Source organism: Cucurbita maxima, unplaced genomic scaffold, assembly GCF_002738345.1.
Source record: "Cucurbita maxima cultivar Rimu unplaced genomic scaffold, Cmax_1.0 Cma_Scf00018, whole genome shotgun sequence".
Classification (NCBI taxonomy): Eukaryota; Viridiplantae; Streptophyta; class Magnoliopsida; order Cucurbitales; family Cucurbitaceae; genus Cucurbita; species Cucurbita maxima.
In genome coordinates, this window is record NW_019272034.1 from 3,765,740 (window position 1) to 3,792,544 (window position 26,805).

Sequence of the window (26,805 nt, forward strand, 5' to 3'; positions counted from 1 at the left end):
AGTGAATAAGCTACCCCCATAACTTTGATAGCATATAACCGAGTAGAAACAGTTGGCAACTAATCACATCTTTTTGGGGCATTTTAACATTGGCAAGTGTAGACATAATTTGGGTGAAGAGTCATACATCCCGTATTGACATGATAATAATAGTAAAGACTTAAACTATGAAAGCAAGTAAAAAATATTTGGAACGGGTATGAGACCATGGACAACACGTCCTAGATAAGTATGATTGGAAAATCTGACACGTAGTCACAGGTAACACGTTTTGGACAAGCATGATCGTAACACAAAACAAATGTATGATTTCACCTACATTTATGAAGAGTGGATCTCATGCTTATATTACTTTTCCAAGGTATGAATGTATATGCTTTGTGATGGGACAAATGAATAGATCTTTCCGGAGAGATTGATATATGGTTTGTATGGTCCCATCGTTATTTCAGCTCAATGAGCTAATGATTAAGGCATTGTGGCATTCCTCTCATTTAGTTGAATCATGCCTATGGAGTTAGTTCTCACTCAAACCATAACAAATATCGTTGAACTTTTTCGTTCCAAATACACATTCTTAAAAGTCAAAGAAATCCTATGAAATCCAATCATTTTAGTCGACACAAACAAATTCATTTGGAACTCATTGTGATTCGATTCGAGGCAACCGGGACAGACTATTAAAAAAATGTGCAAGTGTTCTTTACCATAAAGCTAGTCCATGAGGAGAAGTTGAAGTTGAGTTCCAATAAAAAAAAAAAAAAAAAAAAAAAAAAAAAAAAAAAAAAAAAAAAAAAAAAAAAAAAAAAAAAAAAAAAAATCCACATGCAAATCTTTAATCTTGTTTACAAATTCCCTATTGAGAAAAAGCATTTACAAACATAGCAACTCTTTAATTCATCAATAAAGTCTTGCCTAATATTTGTTTTTTGCATCTTTATTCTGGAGCTGCCTTTTTAGTTGGCAAGATTTTGGTTCTTTTCTTCTTGCATTCAATCTTCCTTTTCAAACATCATAAAGATGAGCATCTTCTGAATTATGGCTCAGTTCTGTTATATTCGTCCATCAAAGAATATTACAATCAAAGCCACAATCAAGGATGGATCTACAGTGCCAGGAAAAATGGTTAGTCGAAATCTTCCTCTTCTGACGCAAATTTGGTGAAGCTTGTGCATCAGGCTTGTCTGCATCAAAAAACAATAATCACCACAACTCTTTAGTTACCAATGCAAATGATTCTTTGGAGTTTATGCACGAAGGAATGCAATGTCTTTGCAATAAGAATTCAGTTTATTTCAGAAGAATTTCCCCCTTTTTTGCCAATGAACCATAGCTTTCTAAGATGTGGCAAATGAAAGACACTAACATAGACTCAGAGGAGAGGTATTGATGATTTATTTTTACTGACTTCATCATCCATAAGCCTTTCACCTTGCACAAGTTGCCATTATTTTGAAAGGGTTGGTATCTTTGTTGAATGCTCAATCTAATTTGATGGCATGGGTGATTAAGTAAAAAAAACAATTATGAGCTTCTGATGGGCAATCTAAATGATGGGCATTGGTGTTTTAAGTTGAATATGAAACCAAAATTAAAAATGATCTAATCAATTGTAACTCTTTGAATGTTAATAGTAACTAGGCTATAGCAATTAGCAAGCATCAAGTTAGCAACATGTTTAGGGATGAAATGAACAGCCTTATAAGAACATTCTTCCTTATAATAACAATTATGAGCTTCTGATGGGCAATCTAAATGATAGGCATTGGTGTTTAAGTTGGATATGAAACCAAAATTAAAAAAGATCTATTCAATTATAACTCTTTGAATGTTAATAGTAACTAGGCTATATAGCAAGCATCAAGTTAGCAACATGCTTAGGGATGAAATGAACAGCCTCATAAGAACATTCTTCCTTATAAGAACAATTATGAGCTTCTGATGGGCAATCTAAATGATGGGCATTGGTGTTTAAGTTGAATATGAAACCAAAATTAAAAATGATCTAATCAATTATGACTCTTTGAATGTTGTAGTAACTAGGCTATAGCAATTAGCATCGAGTTAGCAACATGCTTAGGAATGAAATGAACAGCCTTATAAGAACATTCTTCCATATGTTTATTGCTATACAGTACCTGAGCCACTATAGTGTTGCCTTTATATATAGTACAGGATCTCTGGAAAGGAAAGCCTTTCATCTCCAAGCTAGCATTTGATTCGTCTGAATTTTCACCCACAAGGAAGACTTTGAATTCAGTTCTTCTAAGTTTGTTGAGTGTTCTTTGCACTTTGAAGAGCGAGTCCTGCTCGCCAATATCCCCCTTGAAGCCTTGCCAAGATTCTTTCTGAAACCAACGCAAACTTGTTCTCATTATTTCAGAAAAACAGCAAAAAGGAAGCCTTCCTGCGCTTTAACAACTCTAGCAGAATACTATCTTGCAACTATTTCAGGAGTTCATATGGAATGATAATGACCAAATGCAAAGTAATTATTAACAAGTCCCAGCCGATCACAATCCTAAAATCTTAAACAAGAATAAGGCACATAACAGTCAAAAACCGTACAAGAAAGGATCGATACACAAACTGAATGACCTAAAATTCTAAAGCATTCTGTAACAGTAACAGCTACGAACAGGAACACTAGAACCACGTAAGTAATACACTAGCAAAACTTGCTCCCAATTTTTTCGTATTAATTTAACGGATCTAATTCCTGAAGGCGGAGTAAAAGAAAGGAAAAATGTTGTTTGTCATGCTGAATCTTGTCTAATTGTTTATTCATACGATCGCGACAAAATTAACCGATAATACTCAGCTTCCGAGAATTGGAGGCTTCCAACTCTTCACATGATTAGGAACTTATGAATCACAGCAGTATACTAAACACAGCTATAGCAGTGAAAGTTAGGATAAAAGTAGACTGAATTACTCACGTTAACGCGATGAATTGAAATGAGAGGACCGGCGGCGGCGGCGGCGGCGTCGTGCAGCACAATCTTGTCAATTGACGACGATTTCAAATATTGACGACTGAGTCTAAAAATGATATCGCCGGAGGAACTAGTTACATGGTCGGGATGTTTTTTGGATAGAAACAAATCGACGGGAATGGGGAGAGGTGCGGCGCAGATGGCGGGATCTGAAGATTTAGCCATAATCAATTGGATTTGCAAGAAAATGAAATGAAAATTTTGGAAGAAAATTAAGAGAAGAGGAGGAAAATAAAGAATGTCGGAATAAAGTTTACTTTTCTTAATGGAAGGAAGAAACAACGCAGAATATTATTTCAGCTGTCAATTTTTTCTTATTTTTAATATAAAAATATTTGTTCCAAACAACTTTTCCATACATAATTTTCAATTCTCAATATAAATTTATTAAAAAATATAAAAACACACACATATACATATATATACATATATAGATATATAGGATGAGACGGAGTGGAGAAGAGATTTGATTGAGTTGGAAGCGGAGACGGGGTTGATTTATATAATTTTCGGAAGCAGAGACAGAATTGATTTATATAATCTTGTCCCCAGTTAAGTTATAATAGAAAAAATCTCTCTGCTCTCTTTTTCATGTTAAATGCACATCTCTAATCGGGACCTACCCTACAATTTAATGAACGGTGAGGCAGAGCCGGGACATGTCCCAAATTATGTTAACTTCTCTTTTTCATGTTAAATGCACATCTCTAATTGAGACCTATCCTACAATTGGATGAACGGTGAGGTTCTTCATTCCACGTTTAAATGAAGATTGACATCCCTAATCGAGAGGTGCTGGTGAAACAATTTTAGGCCACTTGATAACTTATATATTACTTTAATATAATTTTGGGTGTATAAAACATTTTTCTGTTGAATAATTTAATTTTTTTTTAGTTCCATTTATTTTCAACAATTGAGTTTATATTAAATTATATATTATTTTGTAAAACAAGTTAGATTATAATGTTTTGGATATTTATTGAAATAATATATAATGATAATTAAAGATTAATTTAGATTTTAAGCGAAAATACTATAATTTATTTGAAAACAGTACAATTATAAAAGATGGATAGGATTTTAGTAGATTATTTATACACATTTTATTTTAATTATAGAATTTAAAAATCAAACTTAACACAAGATCTAACTACAGAGATGAGGGACTTCCAAGAATGTAATAATCTACAACTTATATTGCCAGTATCCACCAATCAATCAACTGGTTGAGGGAATGTTGGTGGAACTCAGATATCAAATAATCCGAATACTTGCTTCATTGCCCACTTAGAAAACTTGTTCTTTCAGGTACCAAAATAACATAATTGGATGCTAATTATGCTAAAAAATACACTTGTTCTTCTTACTTATACTAACCACAACCAAAATCTAGGCCCCGTCTCGAGATCAACCGAAGTGATATAACAACCTAAGTTGTCGTCGGGAGAGGTTTCCCCATCCTTATAAAAAATGTTTCGTTCTCCTTCCCAACCGAGGTGAGATCTAAGAATCTATCCCTTTTGAAGCCAGTGAAGAGTTCTCTTTCACAACCGATGTGAGATCTAAGAATCTATCCCTTTTGAAGCCAGTGTCTTCACTGGATTTGTTCTCTTCTCCAATCGATGCGGACCCCCTCAATCCACCCCCTTCGGGACCCAATGTCCTTATTGGCACACCGCCTCGAGTCTACCCCCTTCAAGGCTCAATCTCCTTACTGGTACATCTCCTGATGTCTGGCTCTAATACCATTTGTAACAACTCAATCCCACCGCTAGCAAATATTGTCCTCTTTTAGACTTTTCCTCTTGGGCTTCCCCTTTAGAGAGAGGTTTCTACACCCTTATAAAGAACACCGCTAGCAAATATTGTCCTCTTTTAGACTTTTCCTCTTGGGCTTCCCCTTTAGAGAGAGGTTTCTACACCCTTATAAAGAACACCGCTAGCAAATATTGTCCTCTTTTAGACTTTTCCTCTTGGGCTTCCCCTTTAGAGAGAGGTTTCTACACCCTTATAAAGAACACCGCTAGCAAATATTGTCCTCTTTTAGACTTTTCCTCTTGGGCTTCCCCTTTAGAGAGAGGTTTCTACACCCTTATAAAGAACACCGCTAGCAAATATTGTCCTCTTTTAGACTTTTCCTCTTGGGCTTCCCCTTTAGAGAGAGGTTTCTACACCCTTATAAAGAACACCGCTAGCAAATATTGTCCTCTTTTAGACTTTTCCTCTTGGGCTTCCCCTTTAGAGAGAGGTTTCTACACCCTTGTAAAGAATGCTTCGTTCCTTCCTAACCGATGTGGCTGGGTGAGCATGAGAGAGAAGAAATCTGCTGAAAATAGGAAAGTTGGGAAGGAGCATATCAAAGAAAGTTTCTAAGATTTTGGTCTATTTTGGAAACGTTTTAGAAACAAGAACCCGACAGATCTGTTTCTCAACAAGAAACAGAGAACAGGAATATATTACCAAAGGAGGCCTACAGGGCTTTTAATTTCTATTGAAGTAGCAAAGCAAAGTGTATTTTGACCTCTAAATCTCCAAAGGAACATCCCTAGTCATTACAAGCACATTCCTCTCCCTATTAAGCAACTCACTTAAGGAAAATGGTAATACCTGATATAGGACAAGCGGTAGAACAAACATCCCTCTCCCAAAGTCGAAAAAAGCTGTCCTATAATACCAAAAATTCAACGGTAGGACCATCTGCATTCTTCACCCTCTTCGTGACCTCCATTACTATCGTAATCAAAACTATCGCCATCGCCTTCGTCAAAATCACCATATATTTCATCCTCATCTAATTGAACTCCATTCTCTGACAGGTCGTCCTCTTCTAGACCATTAGCTTCTGAGGACTGCTTGTCCTCATCATCTTCTTCTGATTCTTCATTTGTAGATTCACTTTCCAACTCTTCTTCTTCGGACGCCTCATCCGGGTAATCGAAGTGTGGATTGTTTTCAGCTGAAACCAAAAAAGATATTAGAAACAACAGACATTAGTTATAATTTAGGTTTCTAAACTAGAGGGAAAAACCTACTTACCATTTGAATCATCACTTTCATAGTCCGAGTCATCAGGCCCATCATATAGATCCAAGTCGTCGACTTGTATCCTGAAAAAATTTGTGAAATGATATCCAAACAAATAAAATAAAGTATAACCCAGAGCAGAGAGGGAAAACATAGAGAGAGCGAGAGAATAACGCACAAAGGAAATGGATTAGAGGCATCGTCCTCAGCAATCTGCACATTATTCTTCACAGTATAGTAGTCATATACATAATCATCGACGGGCACTGTAGAACAAATGAAAACACAGACATAGCAATAAGAATTTACAGTAACGACAGCCCTACGAACATACAAATGATATAACAAAAGGGTGAGCTAGGAAGGAAACTCAGGCAAGGCAAGAACTGGAAAACAAATGGAAAATGGAGGATAACTATTCTCCTCATCCAACGCAAATTTGTTCTGAATTGCCTAGGACTTCAGTTGCATTATTTACCACTACAGTTGCAAGCAAAATACCAGACTGCTGGATTAAATGAAACTTACAATCTTGTTTCATCGTGTTTGCATTTATATCTGACTCGATCTCTTCAGCAGCACTTGGAATAAACTCTCTTAGTAAAGGCAGATAACTTGATAACATACTTTGATCCTCCAGAGTCATACAGCTGCATTAATACCGAAAGAAAATTTGGCCACATAATTGAGGATCTTATAGAATATCATGACCAAACAATATCATAATGACAGAACTAAAGAACTAACTCCGCCTTTGGTGCTCCACTTGATGTTTCATTTGTATCAAGACGAACAATATCATAAATATGATATGCGTCATGTAATTGGTCGTCTTTGGCATCTTTAATCCCTTTCCTACTTCTCCATATTTGCTCAAATCTAGCTTTTTTTGTCAAAACCTAGTAAAAGGAGAAAGCAGTAGCACAAAGAAACCATGTTACCAACATAATATAACAGTTCAACATATGAACAAAACTTGGTCAGACTAGAGAATGGCCTCTATAAGTGCTCTATAATCTAATCTGACAAAAATTCTTCAGGTAAAACATCGATTACATCCGTTTTTTAAAAAAAGCATTAAAGAAAAGTCATCATAGACCAGACCTCTTGTTCTTGTCTAGTTTTAACCAACAGCTGTTCTTGTCTTGGCTGCAGAACACTAGATAAAGTGAGAAAATTATTCAACAAGTACCGCACAACTAAGAACCAAACAAACAACAGACAGGACAGCATACACTCTCTCTCTTAAAATTTCTTCTTCGCTCCTCATTCTTTAGGTTATTTTCAATGTTGCCAGCAGCATCAGGTGCCTAAAGGGAAAACAGCAAGGGATGAAGATGCTAGTTAAAATGTCCAAGAAGGAGATTAATAACTGACCACAATACTAACCACGAACGACTGAATAATGTCAACTGAGGCCTCAGAGCTTCTCAGTGTCTCCACATGCTGTACAAAAATCTTCTTAGTTTTAAGTTCCGCTGATGCAAGAGAAAGCTATTCCATCAGGGACGGAGTTATACATAGCCATATTTAAATATACTTCATTGACCCATGCAACTGAGAAATCCAGTACAATTTTGATCGAACTATCAAAGTTTACATTTAATCAATTGGCAAGAACAGTAAAGTAAATAAATCCATTCACCCCTCCCTCACGGAAAAAGAAGAAAGAATAACAACAATGAAATCCATCCAATTAATTTTCTTATGAAGGGACAAAGAATCCTGTTTGTATTTTTTAAAATCACTAGCCATGCAAACACCAGGGTATAATCAGGAGCAGTTACTGTATATTCTTGTGGAAGAATCATAGATAGCTACTAACTGCTGTGTCCTCTTTTCACCTATGTAGATTATAGAGTGATTGGTGAAAAGAAAAGAACGCAATTATAGGTTCAGAAGTTATCAGACCTTTCTTGAACGTTTCAGAAATAGACAAATTGTCAAAATCCAAAAGAGGTCGTTTCAGTGGCCTCTCATTGATTTCCAGCCCTGCAACATACAAATTATCCAACGTCAACTCGAAAACGAACAATTCAAACTCCATTTGATACGTGAATAGTTAGAAATCAAAAGAGACGGCTAATATCCAAAAATTACAGAACTTTAAAGGCGATTCATCAACTAAAATCAGCAAGATGAAGGCCTTGATGAAGTGAATGAAAAAGAGCGTCCGAAGAGAACTCACATAACGCATCGAGTCGAGACTGTGAAGCTTTGCGCTTAACCCTAACTAAGACTGGCTTTTCGTCCGCGGGTTTGGGAGCAGAAGAAGAACTCTCGCCGATGCTGGCCATATGCGAAGCGATCGGAGAATACGATCGACGCTCAGGGTCTGGTCTAGAACATGCGAGCCGGAGAACAACTACGAACTTCTTGTGTTCCCTAACAACAGAGGGTCGCGCTTTTAAATATGAAATATTAATTTTTTTGTGTTTAAAAATTTTATCTTAAAATATATATATATATATATATATATATATATATTTATTTATTTATTTATTTATTTATTTACTTATTTTTAAAACCAACTATTTGATTTAAATATTAATTTAGTTTATGATATATTTTATATATCTATTACATTTTTTTTTTTGTTGTTGGATTTGGTTAATAGTATATTTTATTTTATTTTTATAATTTAGTTGGTAGCTATTCTTTTTAGATGTCGTGAACATTAATAAAGATTAAACTTTAATTTCACTCTGGTTTATGACCCTCACATGCAGACAAACAAGGAGGCGACACGCAAGTGGCACCCATCTGGACACATCAAGAAGAATGTGCATAAAAGCAAAGGCTTAGACATAAGCAAAATTAGAGACAACATGTCATCGTGAATGCTAGAGTTTTAGTAAACAACTCTGGAGTTAAGTTCGATAGGACAACATACAGATACACCACATGTAACGACCTAGATCCACCGCTAGTAGATATTATCCTCTTTGAGTTTTCCCTTTCGGGCTTCCCCTCAAAGCTTTAAAACGCGTCTGCTAGGGGAAGGTTTTCACACCCTTATAAATGGTGGTTTGTTCTCCTCCCCAACCAATGTGTGACATCACAATCCACCCCCCTTCGGGGCTGCCCAATGTCCTCGCTGAAACTCTTTCCTTCCTCCAATCGACGTGGGATCGCCCCCAAATCCACCCCCTTTGGGGCCCAATGTCTTACTAGCACACTGCCTCGTATCTACCTTCCTTCGGGGAACAATGAGAAGGCTGGCTCATTATTCGGTGTCTGGCTCTGATACCATTTGTAACGGCCCAAATCCACCGTAGGGGAACAGGAACAACTTAGGAAATAAGACCAAACAATAGTGTCGGATACCATCAAAAGAGAGGTATCTTCAGGGTGCATTATGGCAATACTAGTATCTTATATGTCTTCCTTTGGAAATGAGGTTTTAAGAATAGTGTCAGATGACATGAGTATGTCAATATTATGCTTCATCTTTTGAGTTAAAGGTCAGTATATAGGGTCGTTCTTTGGTAGTGATGCATAAATGACTTGACATGGACATGAAAGGGTTCATGCCTCGATAATATTAAGATGAATGGATGTCCGAGGCTTAGCGATTTTAAAGTTGACTCATGGATTGATCTCAATAAGCATGTCGGAGCAAGCAGAAAAGACCGATAATATCTCAAGACTTGGGATAACATCACAAAGCGTAGCCTACATTGTTGAGAATCAAAACAACGAGTTGAGATGCAACGTTACACTTGAATAACTTTGGCCTGGAATAGAAACAAGGTTGAGTCTTGGAACTTAATCTAGAATAGAGACAAGTCGGCTAGAATTACAATAAGTGAACATACACGTAAAAGACAACATGTATGGTCGAACAAACTTAGTTTTCGCACCATTTGTGTTTGGTCGGCTAAGGAGAACCTCGCTTAAAGTTCGACGAATCTGCAAAGATATAAAAAAAAACATGTAATAAAACTTCAGTTTCCCTCTCAGCCTTGTCATGATCGTGTCAGAATCACAACGCAGCACGATTTAAAAAGTACAACCGTGACACGAGGCATCACTATCTTCACTCGTCCTACGAACATCTCTACAACGGCAACAAGTTATTGAACTAAAATTAAAACTTAATATAATTTAAATTTAAATACTAAAAAAAGTAAATAAACTAAATTTCAACATAAATAGTAAAGTAGAAGGTGAAAGTGGTGAATATTTTAACCTCAGTAATTATTTTTCACTGAACCAATTCCAAAACAGGCAAAATCTTATTAAAAAAAAAAAACAGCTATTTACGTGTCTTATAACATGTTTTTCCACCATAATTATAAAATAAAACATACCTTTTCTGCAAATAAAATTCAATAAAATTTCCATAAATCTCAAAAACAGTTCTTATTGAATATTCGAATTCCATGTTCGTCTCAAACAAAGATGGATACATAGCCTAAACGAGCGCCGCCCCTGTTTCCTGTCTCCGGGAAGAAATTGCAGAACAATCATTGCTCTGTTCCATGTCTTCCAGAGCTCTTCAATGGCTGAGTCTTGTCGGAATCATATGGCTTCAATCCATCAACGGAACCAGTTTCAATTTCCCCTCGTACTCATCTCAGTTCAAGCATCAGCTCTCCATGTCGCAGCTGCAGCTCAACAATCTCGCATTTGCCTCCGACGCCGGCAAGCTTTTCGGGTTCGTCTCTGGCTTTGCTGCTAATTCTTTACCCCTTTGGTTGGTTCTCGTGATTGGTTCTTCTCTTGGTCTTGTCGGCTATGGCATCCAATATCTCTTCATTATCAACCAATTACACGACCCCTCTTATTGGGTCATCTTTTTGCTCACTGTTCTTGCCGGAAACAGCATTTGTTGGATCAATACTGTCTGTTACATTGTCGCCATTAGAAACTTTAAAGCTCATCGCCATGTTGCTGTGGGGATATCAACTAGTTACCAAGGATTAAGCGCTAAGATCTATACAGATATTGTCGAATCAATGTTTTCTAAACGGTCGTCCAAAAGAACAGAAACATTTCTTCTCTTGAACTCTGTTTTGCCATTGGGTGTTTGTGTTTTTGTGTCGCCGTTGGTTAGAGTTCATGTCGTGGAAGAACAGGGAGGTATGGAAATTGGGGTTTTTTTGATCTTTATGATAACCATAGCTACTGGGTTTTTTGCTGTTTTTACGAGCTTGGGATCGATTTCGACAAAGCTGTCGCCATTGACTGGTTTGGTCGGGATTTTGGTGTTTCTCCTCCTGCCGTTGGCTGTTGCAGTAGCGGAAAATGTAAAACGAAAAACAGAGCAACCGGAGAAACATAGAGGCGGCGTTGAGGCGGCAATGGAGGAGATCGGAGCAAAAGAGATGTTGAAAAGAATGAACTTTTGGTTACATTTTGGGGTTTATTTCTTCGGAGCAACACTTGGGTTGGTGTTCTTAAACAATTTGGGGCAGATAGCGGAGTCTCGCCGGAGCTCCGGCGTTTCATCTTTGGTGTCTCTGTCTTCATCGTTCGGCTTCTTCGGCCGCCTGACACCGTCGCTTCTCGACCATTTCTTCCCAGGGAAGTTGATGAAGTCGAAGCCAGGATGGATGGTGGCGCTGTTGGGAGCGATGTGCGGCGGCTTCTTCCTTCTTTTATGGCCGACGGACACGAGCTTGTGTACAAGCACGGCCATAATTGCAGGGTGTACGGGCGCCATTACGTCGATTGCTGTGTCGGTAACAACAGAGTTATTTGGGGCTGATAATTTCTCTATAAATCATAACCTGGTGGTTGCCAATATTCCTCTTGGCTCGTTTCTTTTTGGGTCTCTCGCCGGGTTTCTTTACCGGAACCAAGTGCCGGCGGGCGCCGGAAAATGCGTCGGAGTTGAGTGTTACAGAGCCGTTTTCTTGATTTGGGGCTGCTTGTGTCTGGTCGGAACTTTGCTGGCGCTTGTTCTGTTCGCTCGGACCAGAAGCTTTTACTCTACGAAGCGGCGGATGGTTGAAGATTCTCCGCCATTGCACGTTTTGCCACTATCATTAGTTTCATAGATGAGTAGGATATTTCAATGTAAGAAATTTGGAATTATTTTATAGAATTGTTTGGAAAAAAAAATTAATTAATTGAAGTTGGCAAACTCGAGCATAGTTTATCGGATTAAAATGTATGTTTTTTTTAGCTAAGAGGTCAAATTTTTAAGTTTTACTCCTGTTACATTTAGCCTGTCTTTGACTCGAGTGAAAAATCACCTCACGACATTCTACTATTCTCTACCGTACTGTGAATGGGTTTCAATAGCATTTCACTAGTTTTTGATGACTTTCACTTTCAACCCGATTCACCACTTATGTGCCCTTTACATCCAGTTATTTTGAAGAACACTTGTCCATCCCCTTGTCTTATTGTGGCGGATGACACGGAGTTAGCTGGGGCTTCTTCCTCAAGCCCTGTCATGATCGCGCACTCGACGAAAGAGCTTTACAAGCAGCATTCCCCTTCTTCACTCACGCGAGACTGTTGGATTGGTCGACCATTGTCCAAGATTCTTCCACTGTTGCCCCATGGGAGTCTGGATGTGTCTTAGTCCCAGTATGGCTGATCATCTAAAAAGATCAGCTAAGCATGTCTGACCAACGATCTAATACTACACAAATTCGTATATTCTAAAAAATGAATGAAAACTTTCATAAAAACCCGAATTGAAATAGGACACGAAAATAGAGATAGAGAAAGCTTCTCGGGTGTCTCAAGTGGATATCTAATAAATTTAGTAGAGGGGAAAGAAAAGTGATTTAATTGAACCCATGTGAGAGGTTACTAAGTTGAGTTAAAAAAAAAGTATTAATGATTCAACATACTTGATTTAAATAATAGATGTGGTTGGTGTGCATTTAATTGCAATTAAATGAATGACTAAAAGAATATAACTTGGGCGTAAAAGGTGTCTTACATTTACTTGAAAAAGAGGTAGTACGTGGCTTGAGTATTTTAAATAATCAATAAGTGGTCTAATCAATAAGTAGTCCCACTATTGAGATCAGAAAATGCATTCATAGACAATCATGGTCGGACCTATTACGCATATTGACCCAGCGGGCAAGCTCGTATATTCCCTTGGGCTTGACTACAAGCTAACACACAATCATGCTACTAAAAACTATAGAGTGAAAGGACCGTGGATAATATCATAGTGTACACATCCGTCGTAATCATAACGAGAAAGGATCATGATGCACGTCACATACGACATGCATAAGATCTCATAGTTTCAAATCATTGTATAAACTTATGATGCAAATCATAGCTTCATATCCTTTTATGTCATAACGTTCCTATGAAACATGCATACATATACTATTATATCTTTCATGACTAATATACATGGCTTATCAATGTTTCATAGGCATAATGTGAACATACTAACATAATATACATGTCGTGACATATGGCGTGGATGCATGCATCATAAAACATTCATATCATGACATAACATAAACTGTTACATAACATAACACATAAAATATGACATGTTCGGTGGCCATAAGTCATTCAACCAATCCTGTGTCCAATAGTATAATCACTTACTTGGTTGACCTAAATCAAAGTCACTATACTTGAGGTTAGCTTTAAACTGCCTCTCAAAATCCGATTTTACTTAAGGAGTTTCACAACATAATTTAGCATACTAACGTGGAAATTGGTTCACCTAATTGCATAAGATAATTCGAACTCGACTCCAAATAATTTAAATTGGCTAAGCAATAGCCATACTGACATTAAATGCACTTGACTTTGTCGAAAATGGCTCCAAAAGGGGAAACAATGGGGGAAAGGGTCAAAAAAGTCAAACACGAGCCAAATAAGCAGAGGAAGCCGAGCTAGAGCCGTCAGAGCAAAGATTCTCGGACTTGTTCAAAATCCCATAAGTTGGATTACTCATTAAGCTAGGAGACCTCTATTTTATAACCACGGGATAAAATTCTTTATTTATTTTTGCAGGTTGTTTTTTTAAATATTTATTTAAAATAAATTTTAATAGATAATTTCCAACTCCCAATATAATTTATATTAAAAATATAAAACATTCCGAAAAAAGTCAATAATATTTTATAAATAAAAATAGAATATAACATAGAACGTAATTTCTTAAAATTCAAATTTAAATATCATAACTTTTGTGCCATAATAAAATTCTCTCCTTAAAACCGGGGTGAGACTGTAAATACATGTAAGTTGAGGGGCATTTCTGCAGTCTCTCCCTTCCGGTTGGTTGAATTGAAGATTGGGCGTCCATGTGGCATGCGCATTGTCTTCCTCGCTCGCTCGCCTCTGTAAACCCTATAAAAGCCTCTGCGAATCATACCCTAGGCAGGCTGCCTTATCTGCCAGCGTCCTCAGTTATCACTTAGCACAGCGCGCGCGACGGAGAAATGAATACCTCTACCCTCCTCGCTTCTCATTTCTCAAACGGCCGCTGCCCCACCTCCTCTTCTTTTCTCAATCCTCTCCCTCTTCGAACAGCCACAAACTTCAATCTCTCCAAACGACGTCAATTCAGAGTCTCAATTCCGCGTAGTTCATCGGAGGTTACGGAAGAAACCGTCTCGTCCTCGTCGCCTTCCTCACTTGATATTTTTGGCGGTAAAAAGGAGCTCACTGGGATTCAACCTGTTGTTCGGTTATTATCTCCGCCTTTACGATTAGCGACGTCGGCCATTGTTGTTGCTGGAGCTGTAGCTGCTGGTTATGGGCTAGGGTTGCGGTTTGGTAAGTCTCGTAACGCAGCTTTGGGTGGGGCTGCTGCTCTCGCTGCTGCAAGTGGAGCTGCTGTATATTCCTTGAATTCATGTGTTCCTGATGTTGCGGCTGTCGATTTGCATAACTATGTGGCTGGATTTGATGATCCTGCGAATGTGAAGAAGGAGGAAATAGAAAGCATTGCTGCAAAGTTGGTTTTATTATTATTTTAGTATTTTTCTTGTTTCTATTTCTCTTTTCGTTTGCCTAGTTTCTTACGATTGCACAGACTTGGTGAAAAGACGAGGGTTAATTTGATAGGAAGTTATTGTTTTAAGTACCGGCGGCTTGTTAGTATACGAAGTGCGTAATATACTAACTGCTAATAGCCATTATTATTTAGGAAATCTCGGATAAAAAAATGTCCAAGCTTTTAAGAATTGACATTTTTGTTGCAATAGTAGGTTTTGTTTGTATTGTAATTTTTCTTTTTCACATTGATTTTCAGATATGGAGTAAGCAAGCAAGATGAGGCGTTTAACGCAGAGCTATGTGACTTGTATTGTCGGTGAGTCCCAAATGAACTTCAACTGCATTATCAACTATTGGAATTATCAGCTGTCTACTCAATACATTAGCATTGTAGATTTCAACTTGCCTTTATCCGTCCCCATTGATTTGAGACAACCACTACTTTTTTTTTTTTTTGTGAACACCTGTTTTAAAAGGTAAATGTTTGCTATGATTTTGCATTTCGTTGCCATAACTTGTAAGAACCCTTTCATGAGAAGTGAGTTAGAAAGAAATTGAAGGATCTTTGAAGCATAGGAGATTTTGGTTGGGTTCTTCAGGGACATTGGTGTTTTGTGTTCAGTTGTATTATCCATATGGGTTTATATAAGACTTGAGCTTTAGTCCACTAGTAAAAGGCATGTACCCTCAACCAAGAGGTTAGAGGTTTGAATCCTCCATATGGGTTTCTTCAATAAATAAGGCTTTCTATGAATTTGAGAGGTTGTCTATCACTCCTTTGACTTTTCTAGGTCATCTCCAAGCTTCTTTCTTTCATGCAATCTAGTTTATCATTTATATCCTTATAAGAAGAGAAGTGAGATATTTTCTAACCCGTTGTTAGGTCTGAGGTTTCAGATAGTTAGTCTTTGTTTATCACCTGCTATGGATTTTCTCCTTGTTTGCACTCAAGGTTTTGCGTTGGAAAATTTGAGTAGGAAGAAACAGAAATATTTATGAGGAGTTGAGAGGACATACATGAGTTGTGGGAGATGGTGTCGGTACTTGGAGTTCCCTAGCTAAAAGTTTTTGCAACCTTTCCCCCTTTTGGATTCATGCTAATTGAACTGTGTTTTTGTGAACTTCTATAGTTTCATCTTTCTCAATACAACTCCTCGACTATCCTTGAAATTAAAAAAAAAAAGAAAAACCCTGTGCAGATTTTATCTTCTGAGCCTCTGGGAAGTAAGGATTTTCAAGATGATGATGTCAGCACAGTTATCAACTTCAATAATCCTTGCATGTTTAGAAGATTCTAATTTCTTTATGCAACGTGTTGCTTTTTACTAACAAAAGAATATGTTCAGATTTGTATCTTCTGTTCTTCCACCGGGAAGTCAAGATCTTAATGGTGATGAGGTTGACACAATTATCAAGTTCAAAAGCGCCTTGGGCATTGATGACCCTGATGCTGCTGGTATGCATATGGAGGTAAGTGTTCTACGTTGGCTTTGCATCGTGACATGCAGATATGAGCTTTGTGGTTGTTGGTTAAAACTAATTCTGCATGATTTTAATGAAAATTGATCATTCTCTTGGGTTTCTAGATTGGTAGAAGAATTTTTAGGCAACGACTTGAAACTGGAGATCGTGATGGTGACATAGAGCAACGTCGGGTACGTCATTTGTGCTTATTTCCTTATGCTTATAAATATCAGTTGAGAATATTTTCCGTGATCTTGAAGAATGGAGCTTGACCATTAAGGGTGATACTCCAGTGCAGGCATTTCAGAAACTTATATATGTATCAACCCTTGTGTTTGGAGAAGCGTCTTCTTTCCTATTACCTTGGAAGCGGGTATTTAAGGTTACTGATTCTCAGGTAAACTTAATTATTTTAATTACAGTTTTCATTTGTTCTTGTTATCTTTAGTTAGATACAATGGTATGCTGTTTAATCAATTTGTTTGCTCAATGCTTGATTGAGCATATCTGATTTGACTAATTGTTTTATAATATTTTGCTCAGGTTGAGATTGCCATCCGCGAAAATGCTGAACGATTGTATATTTCTGAGCTAAAATCAGTTGGAAGAGGTAAACAGTATTTTCGATGGATACACATAGGTTCTTATCTCTTCAAAGCATATGCATTTATTGAAGGGTTTGACTTTGCCTCTGTCTTTGCTTTCTCGTAAAAATTAGTTTCATTTTCTGGGTTACACAAAGGGCTTCTCTTGAAAGTACATTTTCCCTGTTGAGAGATGGTGAAAAGTAACTAAACCGTAGTATCTTATTATAATTTCAACGACATATTTCAGCTAAAAAAATTCAGTTTTATCTTTTTATATAGGAAAAATTCAGCTTTTGAGCTTAATTAAACTTGTAAATCTTAATAGTACGAAGTCAATTATCATTGTAAAATGACTTTTGGCATCCAGATATATTGTGCCCATTTCTATCCTGATCAATATGTAATTGATGCAATCTTTTTCAGCTTTGAAGCTTAATTAAACTTGTAACTTAATAATAAATAAGTCAGTTATTATTGTAAAATGACTTTCATCATCCAGATATATTGTGCCCATTTCTATCCTGATCAGTATGTAATTGATGCGATATTTTTAGATGTTAACGCGGAGCAACTCATAAGTCTCAAAGATGCACAGCGTTTGTTTCGACTTTCTGATGAGGTATCTTAACTTTTCATTTCAAGAGCTTTTTGAAAAAGTTCATTGTTGTTTCTTCCAACATAATAATTTATTTACTTGCAGATGGCAGATGATTTGTTTAGGGAGCATACGAGAAAGTTGGCCGAGGAAAATATATCAGTAGCACTGAATATACTCAAGTCCAGAACAAGGGCAGTGTATGGTTAACATTCCTTCAGTCTACTCTCTGTCAGTTATCAAAGCCAGAAAGTTTTCTGCTAACTTTCATCATAACATTGTAAATTAGATTTCTTTTTTATGAAAGTTTCTTTGATGGATCCCTTAAAGAAAGAAAATTTCTTATTCACAAGACAAAAGAGGGTATAGAACAGTGGAAGAAGAGAAGGCTTGAGAGAAAAAAACTCTCAAATTGATTTGAGTGTCAAAACCTGACAAGTAACAAAATCTTTGGATTGGATAGACTCTCTTAAAACTCCAAAGTTGATTCTATATCAATATTTTCTTCAGGATTTGAAAAATTGTCTTTAAAGGTTGGAATGTTTCTTTCAGACCAAGTAGTTCAAGCAACTATACTCAACCACCACCAACAATCTCTAATTTCCAGAAAAATGTTTTCTGGTCCTTGTAGATGAAAGTAGTATTTCATTTTTGATATTTATAGTTCTATGAATGTATGTACGTATTTTTTGGTTCTTTACTTCGTTCATTTGTCTTCTGTGTAACTGATACCAACTTTCGGTTTCCAGCAGGGGAGTCATAGAAGTTGTGGAAGAGCTTGATAAGCTACTGGAGTTCAACAGTTTGCTTATTTCATTAAAGAACCATCCAGATGCCAATCACTTTGCTCCTGGAGTTGGTCCAATTTCTCTTATGGGTAGGTTTTTAAGTTCCATATTTTCATTTCTAATTTTGTGGATGAATCACATATGAATTGCTTTTATGCATCATTTGGGTTAGGTGGAGAGTATGATGGTGACCGGAAGATTGATGATTTGAAGCTTCTGTATCGAGCATATGTTACAGATTCTTTATCTGATGGCCGCATGGAAGAAGATAAGGTCAATTTTATGGTTACCAAACACATGCTGTTGGCTTAGCTTTTATTTTATTGAAGAAATGAACATGCTAAAATAGGGGAGGAGTGATTGGCATTTACATTTAAACCCAAGCTAGGGAGTTGAAAAAATGCTAATCAACTAGCCAGAATAAATAAAGGTGCCAATTGAAAAATTCTTTAATTTTGTATCTTTCTGAGATGCAATAAACGCCAATTCTAGGAGCCCTCTCCACTTCCGCTTGTCCTAAAGGATTAACCATTTGCACTCTTAAATGCACTTGTGATAGAGTAGATACCCAGGAAGTGTGTGGCGAGAGGTGAATTTTGTAGCGAGTTATCCCTCTCAAATAAGGAGTGTAAAGCTATTTCATGTTTTGAAAGAAGTGAGTTTGACCATGAAAGGTTTGAGTCTGGAAATAGAATTTCACATTTCCAAGGACTCATAAGTTATTCGTGGCCATGGTTGCTGGCTATAGTGGATTGGGAAACCTGAAAGACTAGCAACTGAAATATGGACTTTTCATTGATTGAGCTTGAAGGAAAATCTCCTGGTCTTTTGAGAGGTCTGCGTTGCTCCAAAACAACTAGCTTGGCCTATTATTAATAAAAATAAAAACAATAATGATAATATAGTCCTATGCACAGTTGGACTCAATACCATTGTTTCAACTGCTTTAGTTACCCAATGATTTCTAGTTCTTCTTTGAGGCTTAAGCATTCTCCAAATGTAATTGTTTTTACTTCAGAGCCTAAGATGTCAGATTTTGTACCTGTTTTTTAATTTTTTAATTTATGTTAAATTGTTATCGCATATTGTTGAAGTTCCATTAGTCAGTCTTTGAAGACTGCTATGCTTTTTTACTGTTATGAAATTGGCACCCTTGTTGGTTTATAAGCTGTCATCAAAACACATGTTTTTTTTAAAAAGGGTTTATAAGCTATTATCATCGCATCGTTTGAGATTACACTTTCTTCATGGTAATTCTTCAATCTTTGTATACCAGAAAGCTGTGTATGTTATTATATTTTAGGTTTGGGTTAGGCTGTCGATTATCTTATTGTTTCATTTTTTCCCTTGATATGAGTTAACGAAAATTCTATTAAAGAATTTGTGGATTAGGCATCCTCTTAAAACAAAAAATTATTGATTGTCTCAAGAAATAATTTCACTGAATAAAAGCTGGCAAACGTTGAACGGTTGAAGCAAAATTTTATGTGAAGTTAACATCTGCAATGCTCCCGAACTTAAAATTATGATTAACTGTATTCATTTGGCTAATGATTGTTACACACATTTTCTCGAGAAGCCACCTTTGAGTCCGATGCAATGCTTGTCCATCTCTCTTTTGGTAGTTGATTGTTACTAATCTCTTTTCTCTCCAATAAAATGACAGTAAACATTCTTCTTCTTCTTTTTTTTTCCCCTCAGCTTGCTGCCTTGAATCAGTTGAAAAATATATTTGGTCTAGGCAAGCGAGAAGCTGAAAACATTACACTTGACGTTACCTCAAAGGTTTATCGCAAACGTCTTGCACAGTCTGTAAGTAGTGGCGATTTGGAGATGGCAGATAGTAAAGCAGCCTTTCTCCAAAATCTCTGCGAGGAGCTTCACTTTAATCCACTGAAGGCCAGTGAGATTCATGAAGGTATGCTATTTAGATGATTGCACCATTTGTTGGATCTGGCTCCCTATGTTAGTTCTGTGCTGTCAACAATCAATTTCCGTTTTGAGCTTTCAAATATTCATGCAGCCAGTTACGACATCTTTATCCATCTTTGTATGTGCCAATATACAAGTCAACCTACCATTTTCACGATTATTTCTGAATCACCTGTGTTATGTTATGCAGAGATTTATCGTCAAAAGCTTCAGCAATGTGTGGCTGATGGAGAGCTGAGTGATGAGGATGTATCTGCATTACTGAAGCTAAGAGTTATGCTTTGTATACCTCAACAAACTGTCGAAGCGGCACATACAGATATATGTGGTTCCTTGTTTGAAAAGGTAATGATATTTTAGCATCTCCTTTTGTTGTCTATTATGCCTAGTACCTTGGTGTCTAACAGTTCATTTTCACTTATTAAGTTCCTGGTTATGGGTTTTCTATTAAGGCGTTGGACTTGTTTTTTTTTCTATAATTTGACACACTATCCCTTTAACTTCCAGCTCTATCGTGTCAAGACTAATATTCCTAATTCTTCTCAGGTTGTAAGGGAGGCCATTGCTGCAGGTGTTGATGGTTATGACGCAGATATAAAGAAATCTGTGAGGAAGGCAGCTCATGGCTTGCGCTTGACAAGGGAGGCTGCCATGTCGATAGCAAGCAAAGCAGTGAGTAATCATCTTGTAGTGTGTTATTTCTATTACTTGGGATAAAATTTTGTTGCACTCACCTTAATTCCCTTTTTACCACCTATGAAGGTTCGGAAGATTTTCATGAACTACGTAAAGCGAGCTCGTGCGGTCGGAAATCGTACTGAATCTGCAAAAGAACTTAAGAAGATGATTGCTTTCAATACGTTAGTTGTAACAGAATTGGTGGCTGATATAAAAGGGGAATCTTCTGATGCCCCGCCGGAAGATCCTATCAAAGAGGAACAGGAACAGGAAGAGGAACAGCTTGAGGATGAGGATGAGGATGAGGATGAGGAATGGGAATCACTTCAGAGTTTGAGGAAAATAAGACCAAACAAAGACCTTTCTGCGAAATTGGGGAAATCTGGTCAGACAGAGATAACTTTGAAGGATGACCTGCCTGAAAGAGAACGAACTGACCTTTACAAGACATATTTGCATTTTTGTTTGACCGGCGAAGTCGTCAGAATTCCGTTTGGTGCTCAGATTACGACAAAGAAGGACGATTCTGAATATGTCTTGCTAAATCAGCTTGGCAACATTTTGGGTTTAACCACTAAGGAGACTGTTGAAGTACATAGGAGCATAGCTGAGCAGGCCTTCCAGCAACAAGCTGAAGTAATTTTGGCTGATGGTCAACTTACAAAGGCTAGGGTAGAACAGCTTAATGAGTTGCAGAAGCAAGTTGGCTTGCCTTCTGAATATGCCAATAAGATCATTAAGAACATAACAACCACAAAAATGGCTGCTGCCATTGAAACCGCTGTCGGTCAAGGGCGACTCAACATTAAGCAGGTTAGAGAACTCAAGGAAGCAAATGTTGATTTAGATAGCATGATATCAGAGCGATTGCGAGAGACCCTCTTCAAAAAGACTGTCGATGACATCTTCTCGTCTGGCACTGGCGAGTTTGATGAAGAAGAGGTCTATGAGAAAATCCCATCGGACCTCAACATTAATGCTGAGAAGGCAAAGGGCGTCGTACACGAGCTGGCAGAAAGCAGGCTATCAAACTCATTAATTCAGGCTGTGGCACTGTTGAGGCAGAGAAACCGTCAGGGGGTGGTAAGATATGTTTCATTTTAATGATTTCTCAATTGTAGGATAACTAGGATTGACCGGATACCAGATATCAGTGATTCTAAGTGTCCTATGGCGTTTTTATTTTCCAGATATCATCTCTCAATGATCTTCTCGCATGTGACAAAGCCGTTCCATCGAAACCTTTATCCTGGGACGTGCCTGAAGAACTCGCCGATCTGTTCTCTGTATACGTGAACAGTGAAACGGCACCCGAAAAGGTGTCCCGTTTGCAATATTTGCTGGGCATAGATGACTCTACTGCAGATGCTATCCGAGAGATGGGAGATAGATTACAACCTCTTGGTGCGGAGGAGGAAAACTTTGTGTTCTGATTTTGTTGCAGTTGGTAATAAAACAGGCACCCTGGGGATAGATAGGAAGTGAAGTTTGGCCTTGGTGGGGCTAATTTTTGTTTTCATAAGTTTCATAGTTTGAACGACGAGAGGCAACATTATTTGATAGATTGAGCTTATATAATTTGGTGTGATGATTGTAGCCACATATTTGGTTAATAACTGTACTGCCACTCTCCATTTTACTCTCATTTCTAGGGAAAGTCCACCAGAGGAGATACGAAATGTCTCCTATATTAGTTCTCATTCTCATGATTTTTTTTTATTTTTTTTCGTTTTCAATAATTTTCTTATAAGAAAAAAGTCATCTAAAAGATTTTCTTAAAGGTAATTTTCATTATTTTGGTATTTTAATAATATTGTAAATATCTTATGATTTTCGATATAACTTCTAAAAATTTTAAAATTTTAATATTATAGCATGGTTTTCAATGCTTTGTTTAGCTTCATTTAATCGAGATGAAATCACTTTGTACTGCAGCTTCGTTCGAAAGGATCAGGCTCCCTGATTACTAACAGCACTATCAAAAAGAAGAATCTACTTCAATCGATATGTCCTTAGGCACGGCCATACATAATATAGAAATCACACTTAGGGAAGGGGGACAATTAACTAGAGCTGATTGCAAAAGAGGGAAAATCGGCCCCATTTGAAGCTACTCGACTGCAAAGGAGGGACGAGGATCCTTAACCTCTTGAAATTTAGTAGTCAGTAGTTGATTATTCTAGGGGAGGAGAGGGGCAGTTTACATGATTGATATTGAAAATTGGAATTGTATTGACATAATGATAGCAGAGGACTGAGCGGGGCTCTGCGAAATGATGATTAGAAAGTTGTTGAGGCCATTACAGACGGTCTTCCATTTAGACCACCTTACCACTCTTAACATCAAACAAGGAGTTGTATGAATCTTTGAGACCCTCCTTATCATTGCATTTGAAAACTGGATACACTCCCAAACTTCATAATTCAAACCCAATTGGAAGATTCTTGAGTTTGGGGGATTACCAACACAACATGAATTTCAATACCTCCTTACAAGTCTAACCATTTACCAATGCTATATTATTCAATTAAAATTAGCCTTAGTTATTTGACTTACTATAAGATTCCGAATGCATTTTGTTCACATCTCCCCCGATTTTCATTTAATTTATGGAACTAAAGGTCGCGAGGGCCCACCCCAAATGAGAAAGGAATAGACAGAGATTTCTTTTCGTTGGTCAAACAGGGTTGGGATGAAGATTGTATTCCCGGTTCCTGTTCCTGTTCCTATTCCTATTCAAATCCCACTCCATCCCACCCTTTTATAGATAAATAGATATAATATAATTTTGAAGCGTAAAAAAACTAAAAATGATGGACTTTTAATTATATTTTTTACTCCTAAAATATTATTGAATTTATCAAGATGTTTTAACTAATTTCAATTCCAATAAAAATAAATGAAAATTTTCACAAAGACGAAGATTCCTGGCTCGGTGGAGATCTACACACACCCATTAATCTATATTACTTAAAAAACATCAACATCCTCTTCTCCAAGTGTTCAATGTTCAAATGGATTTTTCAAAATTTAACTGTCAAAAAAAAAAAAAAAAAATGATTCGGTACACCCACCCACATCTATAGTGGGTTTACGCTTATGAAATCCATACTTTTCTGGTTTTTTATTTTTTTTTCTCAAATTTTCAACCTTTGAATCTGACCTTCTAAAAAGGTAAGCACCCAGATGCAAGCAGCTACCTCCTTCTTGGGCTCTCTCTCTCTCTCTCTCTCTATATATATATATATATATATATGTTCTTGGTTTTAGATAGCAACATTCCTCACAAAATTCCTCAGTTTCTCTTAGTTCGTTGGTACAATGGACTCGATGTGGAGAAATTTGTGGTGTCTTTTTGTGTTTGTTTCGTTGATACCTTTCAACTTTGGCAGTTTATCTGCAAACTTTTACGAGAGCTCATGTCCCAAACTACTCTCCACCGTACGACGTGAAGTCGTGAAAGCTGTGGCCAAGGAGTATCGAATGGGGGCTTCCTTGCTTCGTCTTCATTTTCACGACTGCTTTGTTAATGCACGTCTCTTTTAAACTCACCCCTTTTTAGTTCTTTATTATGGTTTTCTTTCATTTATCCTATTTGTTCGTTATTGGACAAAAATTTAGCAGTCTCGATAGGAAAAATCTCATGTCTGTTGGAGAAGAGAACAAAACATTCCTCATAAGAGTGTGGAAACCTTTCCCTAGTAGACGTGTTTCAAAACCTTAAGAGAAAACCCGAAAGATGACAAATGGTATTATAGCCATACATTGGGCGCTGTGCCAGCGAGGATGGTGGTGCCCAAGAGAGTGGATTGTGAGATTCCGCATCGGTTGGAGAGGAAACCTCTCCTTAATAGACGCGTAGAACAATATATGCTAACGGTGAACTTAACCTGTTATATATCAAAATCTTTAAATACATGCATGCATGCCCACGTGAACTCAGATCTACGTTTGAGAGTTTTAAAGAAACAATCATATACGTAACAGCTCTAACTTGTCATTTTTACGAGCGATGAAATAATATAACGAATAGTATATGTATATGCAGGGATGTGATGCATCAGTGCTGCTAGACGACACGTCGAACTTCACCGGAGAAAAGACAGCAATCCCAAATAAAGATTCGTTGAGAGGTTTTGAAGTGATCGACGGGATAAAAACGCTGGTGGAGGCGAGCTGCCCTTCAGTGGTTTCATGTGCTGATATTCTGTCCATTGCAGCCAGGGACTCAGTGGTTGCTGTAAGATTTCCTTTCATTTCTTGAGCTGAACACCACTTGGGTATGTGGGTTTTGAGCTTTTGTGCTTAATTTTCAGCTCGGTGGGCCGTCGTGGGTGGTGGCGCTAGGGAGGAGAGACGCCACCACCGCCAGCTTTGATCGAGCAAACAATGACCTTCCTTCTCCCTTCCTCGACCTCCCTGATCTCGTCTCCGCCTTCTCCAACAAAGGCTTTGATACCAAAGAATTAGTTGCTCTTTCAGGTACTATACTAACCTACCGTTGTAAGTTGTCATGAAAATAACCTATTTGGTTCGTGTTCTTATTTATTTTGGTTCATAACTCTCCTTCGTTCAAACCCTTTTGATTCATATTCTCATTTATTTGGTTCATGTACGAGAATTAGTATTGCTATGCCTATTAAAGTAAATGGTCGTCTAACATTGTTTTGAGGTATGAAGTTATTGTCATTTTGTATTTGCCTCGGATGAACTTTTTGAAAAATTTTGTAGTCTGAAAGTCTGAGAGATACACTTGTAAACATTTTGGTTATAGTAACTGGCTACTGATTGGGTATGTATGGAAATTTCTCTCCGAACCACGTAAATATTTGTGTCACTTTATTTAATTTCTGTCTGTGGGTGTGTGAGTACAGTTGATTTTGCTTCTGCTTCCATCACAACAATTGGGTATCAGAGCATTTTTAGCTGTAGTATTGGAGTACCAAGTATTTATGAGTTTGGTTAAAATGGTTTGTTTGTTGATGAATGATTGGATTAGGATCACATACAATAGGGCAAGCGAGGTGCTCGATGTTCCGAGTAAGGGCTCATAACGAAACGACTATTGATTCGGAGTTCGCAGCTTCTTTAAGATCAAATTGCCCTTTCTCCGGTGACGACGACAAGCTTTCGTCTTTAGATGTCCGCACGCCTTCCTCCTTCGACACGGCTTATTTCAAGAATTTGATACAAAACAAAGGTCTTCTTCATTCCGATCAAGCCCTCTTCAGCAATGGGTCCGCCGACTCTCATGTCACCTCTTACTCCTCCAACCCCTCTGCTTTCTTCACCGACTTCGCCGCCGCCATGGTTAAGATGTCTAATCTCAGCCCGCTCACTGGAACTGACGGCGAGATTCGTTCCGACTGCCGGAAGATCAATGCCTGAATTGAATCAACAACAGTAACACACAAAGGCTTTAACTGAATTACCTATATATGCTGCTTTTAATGAGTGGCGACCAACGGAAAAAACTACTTTTTAGGTTTGTTTGTTTGTTACTCCAATAATTTGGTTATCGAGTAATCTTTGTTCTGTTTTTTTCTTTCTTTTGCATGTTTGTTTTGGATTATTATTATTATTAAAATGAATATATCTCTAAATCTTATCATAATCAAGATTTGGAATTTCCGACCTTTCAGATCTTTTAAGAAAACAGTATCTAAAAATATCTATTTAACCTGTGAGGTTGGAACGCTACAGAGACTCACTCCAATGTGAAAAATCTCCATTTAAATGAAAAATGTGGACGGAATAGAGAGAAATTTATTCTCGTTAGCTAAACAAGGTTAGA

The 26,805-nt window shown here is 37.4% G+C and overlaps 5 protein-coding genes across 7 annotated transcripts; 3 read left to right on the top strand and 2 right to left on the bottom strand.

Moving 5' to 3' along the window:
• Positions 1-1,006: 1,006 nt before the first annotated feature.
• Positions 1,007-3,262, bottom strand: LOC111493191 (protein LURP-one-related 7). Its single transcript, XM_023142836.1, has 3 exons — positions 2,940-3,262; positions 2,139-2,348; positions 1,007-1,184 (listed from the first exon to the last, which is right to left on the bottom strand). Exons 1-3 carry the CDS (start codon positions 3,159-3,161, stop codon positions 1,053-1,055), a joined length of 564 nt encoding a protein of 187 aa, XP_022998604.1. The 5' UTR covers positions 3,162-3,262; the 3' UTR covers positions 1,007-1,052.
• An 891-nt stretch (positions 3,263-4,153) lies between these two features.
• On the bottom strand, positions 4,154-8,432 carry LOC111493190 (RNA-directed DNA methylation 4). Of its 3 annotated transcripts, none has more exons than XR_002719974.1 (11): positions 8,212-8,432; positions 7,935-8,015; positions 7,413-7,501; positions 7,259-7,333; positions 7,128-7,172; positions 6,771-6,922; positions 6,552-6,673; positions 6,202-6,289; positions 6,036-6,106; positions 5,607-5,955; positions 4,154-4,285 (listed from the first exon to the last, which is right to left on the bottom strand). XR_002719974.1 is itself a non-coding variant. In XM_023142834.1 (10 exons), exons 1-10 carry the CDS (start codon positions 8,318-8,320, stop codon positions 5,681-5,683), a joined length of 1,107 nt encoding a protein of 368 aa, XP_022998602.1. In that variant the 5' UTR covers positions 8,321-8,432; the 3' UTR covers positions 5,396-5,680. The 3 variants fall into 3 exon arrangements, 1 of the variants encoding a protein (XP_022998602.1); XR_002719975.1 differs by lacking the exon at positions 4,154-4,285 and adding an exon at positions 5,218-5,325; XM_023142834.1 differs by lacking the exon at positions 4,154-4,285 and having other exon boundaries at positions 5,396-5,955.
• Positions 8,433-10,289: 1,857 nt separating this feature from the next.
• Positions 10,290-12,103, top strand: LOC111492867 (protein NUCLEAR FUSION DEFECTIVE 4-like). The gene has a single exon (XM_023142362.1). The coding sequence runs from the start codon at positions 10,508-10,510 to the stop codon at positions 12,026-12,028; it is 1,521 nt and encodes a 506-aa protein (XP_022998130.1). The 5' UTR covers positions 10,290-10,507; the 3' UTR covers positions 12,029-12,103.
• Positions 12,104-14,274: 2,171 nt separating this feature from the next.
• LOC111492586 (protein TIC110, chloroplastic) lies at positions 14,275-22,710 on the top strand. The gene is made up of 15 exons (XM_023141934.1): positions 14,275-14,925; positions 15,223-15,282; positions 16,313-16,436; positions 16,553-16,621; positions 16,729-16,827; positions 16,974-17,040; positions 17,572-17,636; positions 17,718-17,812; positions 18,362-18,489; positions 18,573-18,673; positions 20,102-20,318; positions 20,523-20,677; positions 20,879-21,004; positions 21,095-22,093; positions 22,201-22,710. Exons 1-15 carry the CDS (start codon positions 14,408-14,410, stop codon positions 22,441-22,443), a joined length of 3,066 nt encoding a protein of 1,021 aa, XP_022997702.1. The 5' UTR covers positions 14,275-14,407; the 3' UTR covers positions 22,444-22,710.
• A 1,601-nt stretch (positions 22,711-24,311) lies between these two features.
• LOC111492601 (cationic peroxidase 1-like) lies at positions 24,312-26,609 on the top strand. Its single transcript, XM_023141959.1, has 4 exons — positions 24,312-24,542; positions 25,060-25,251; positions 25,328-25,493; positions 26,011-26,609. The coding sequence occupies exons 1-4, from the start codon at positions 24,333-24,335 to the stop codon at positions 26,397-26,399; spliced, it is 957 nt and encodes a 318-aa protein (XP_022997727.1). The 5' UTR covers positions 24,312-24,332; the 3' UTR covers positions 26,400-26,609.
• Positions 26,610-26,805: the final 196 nt, after the last annotated feature.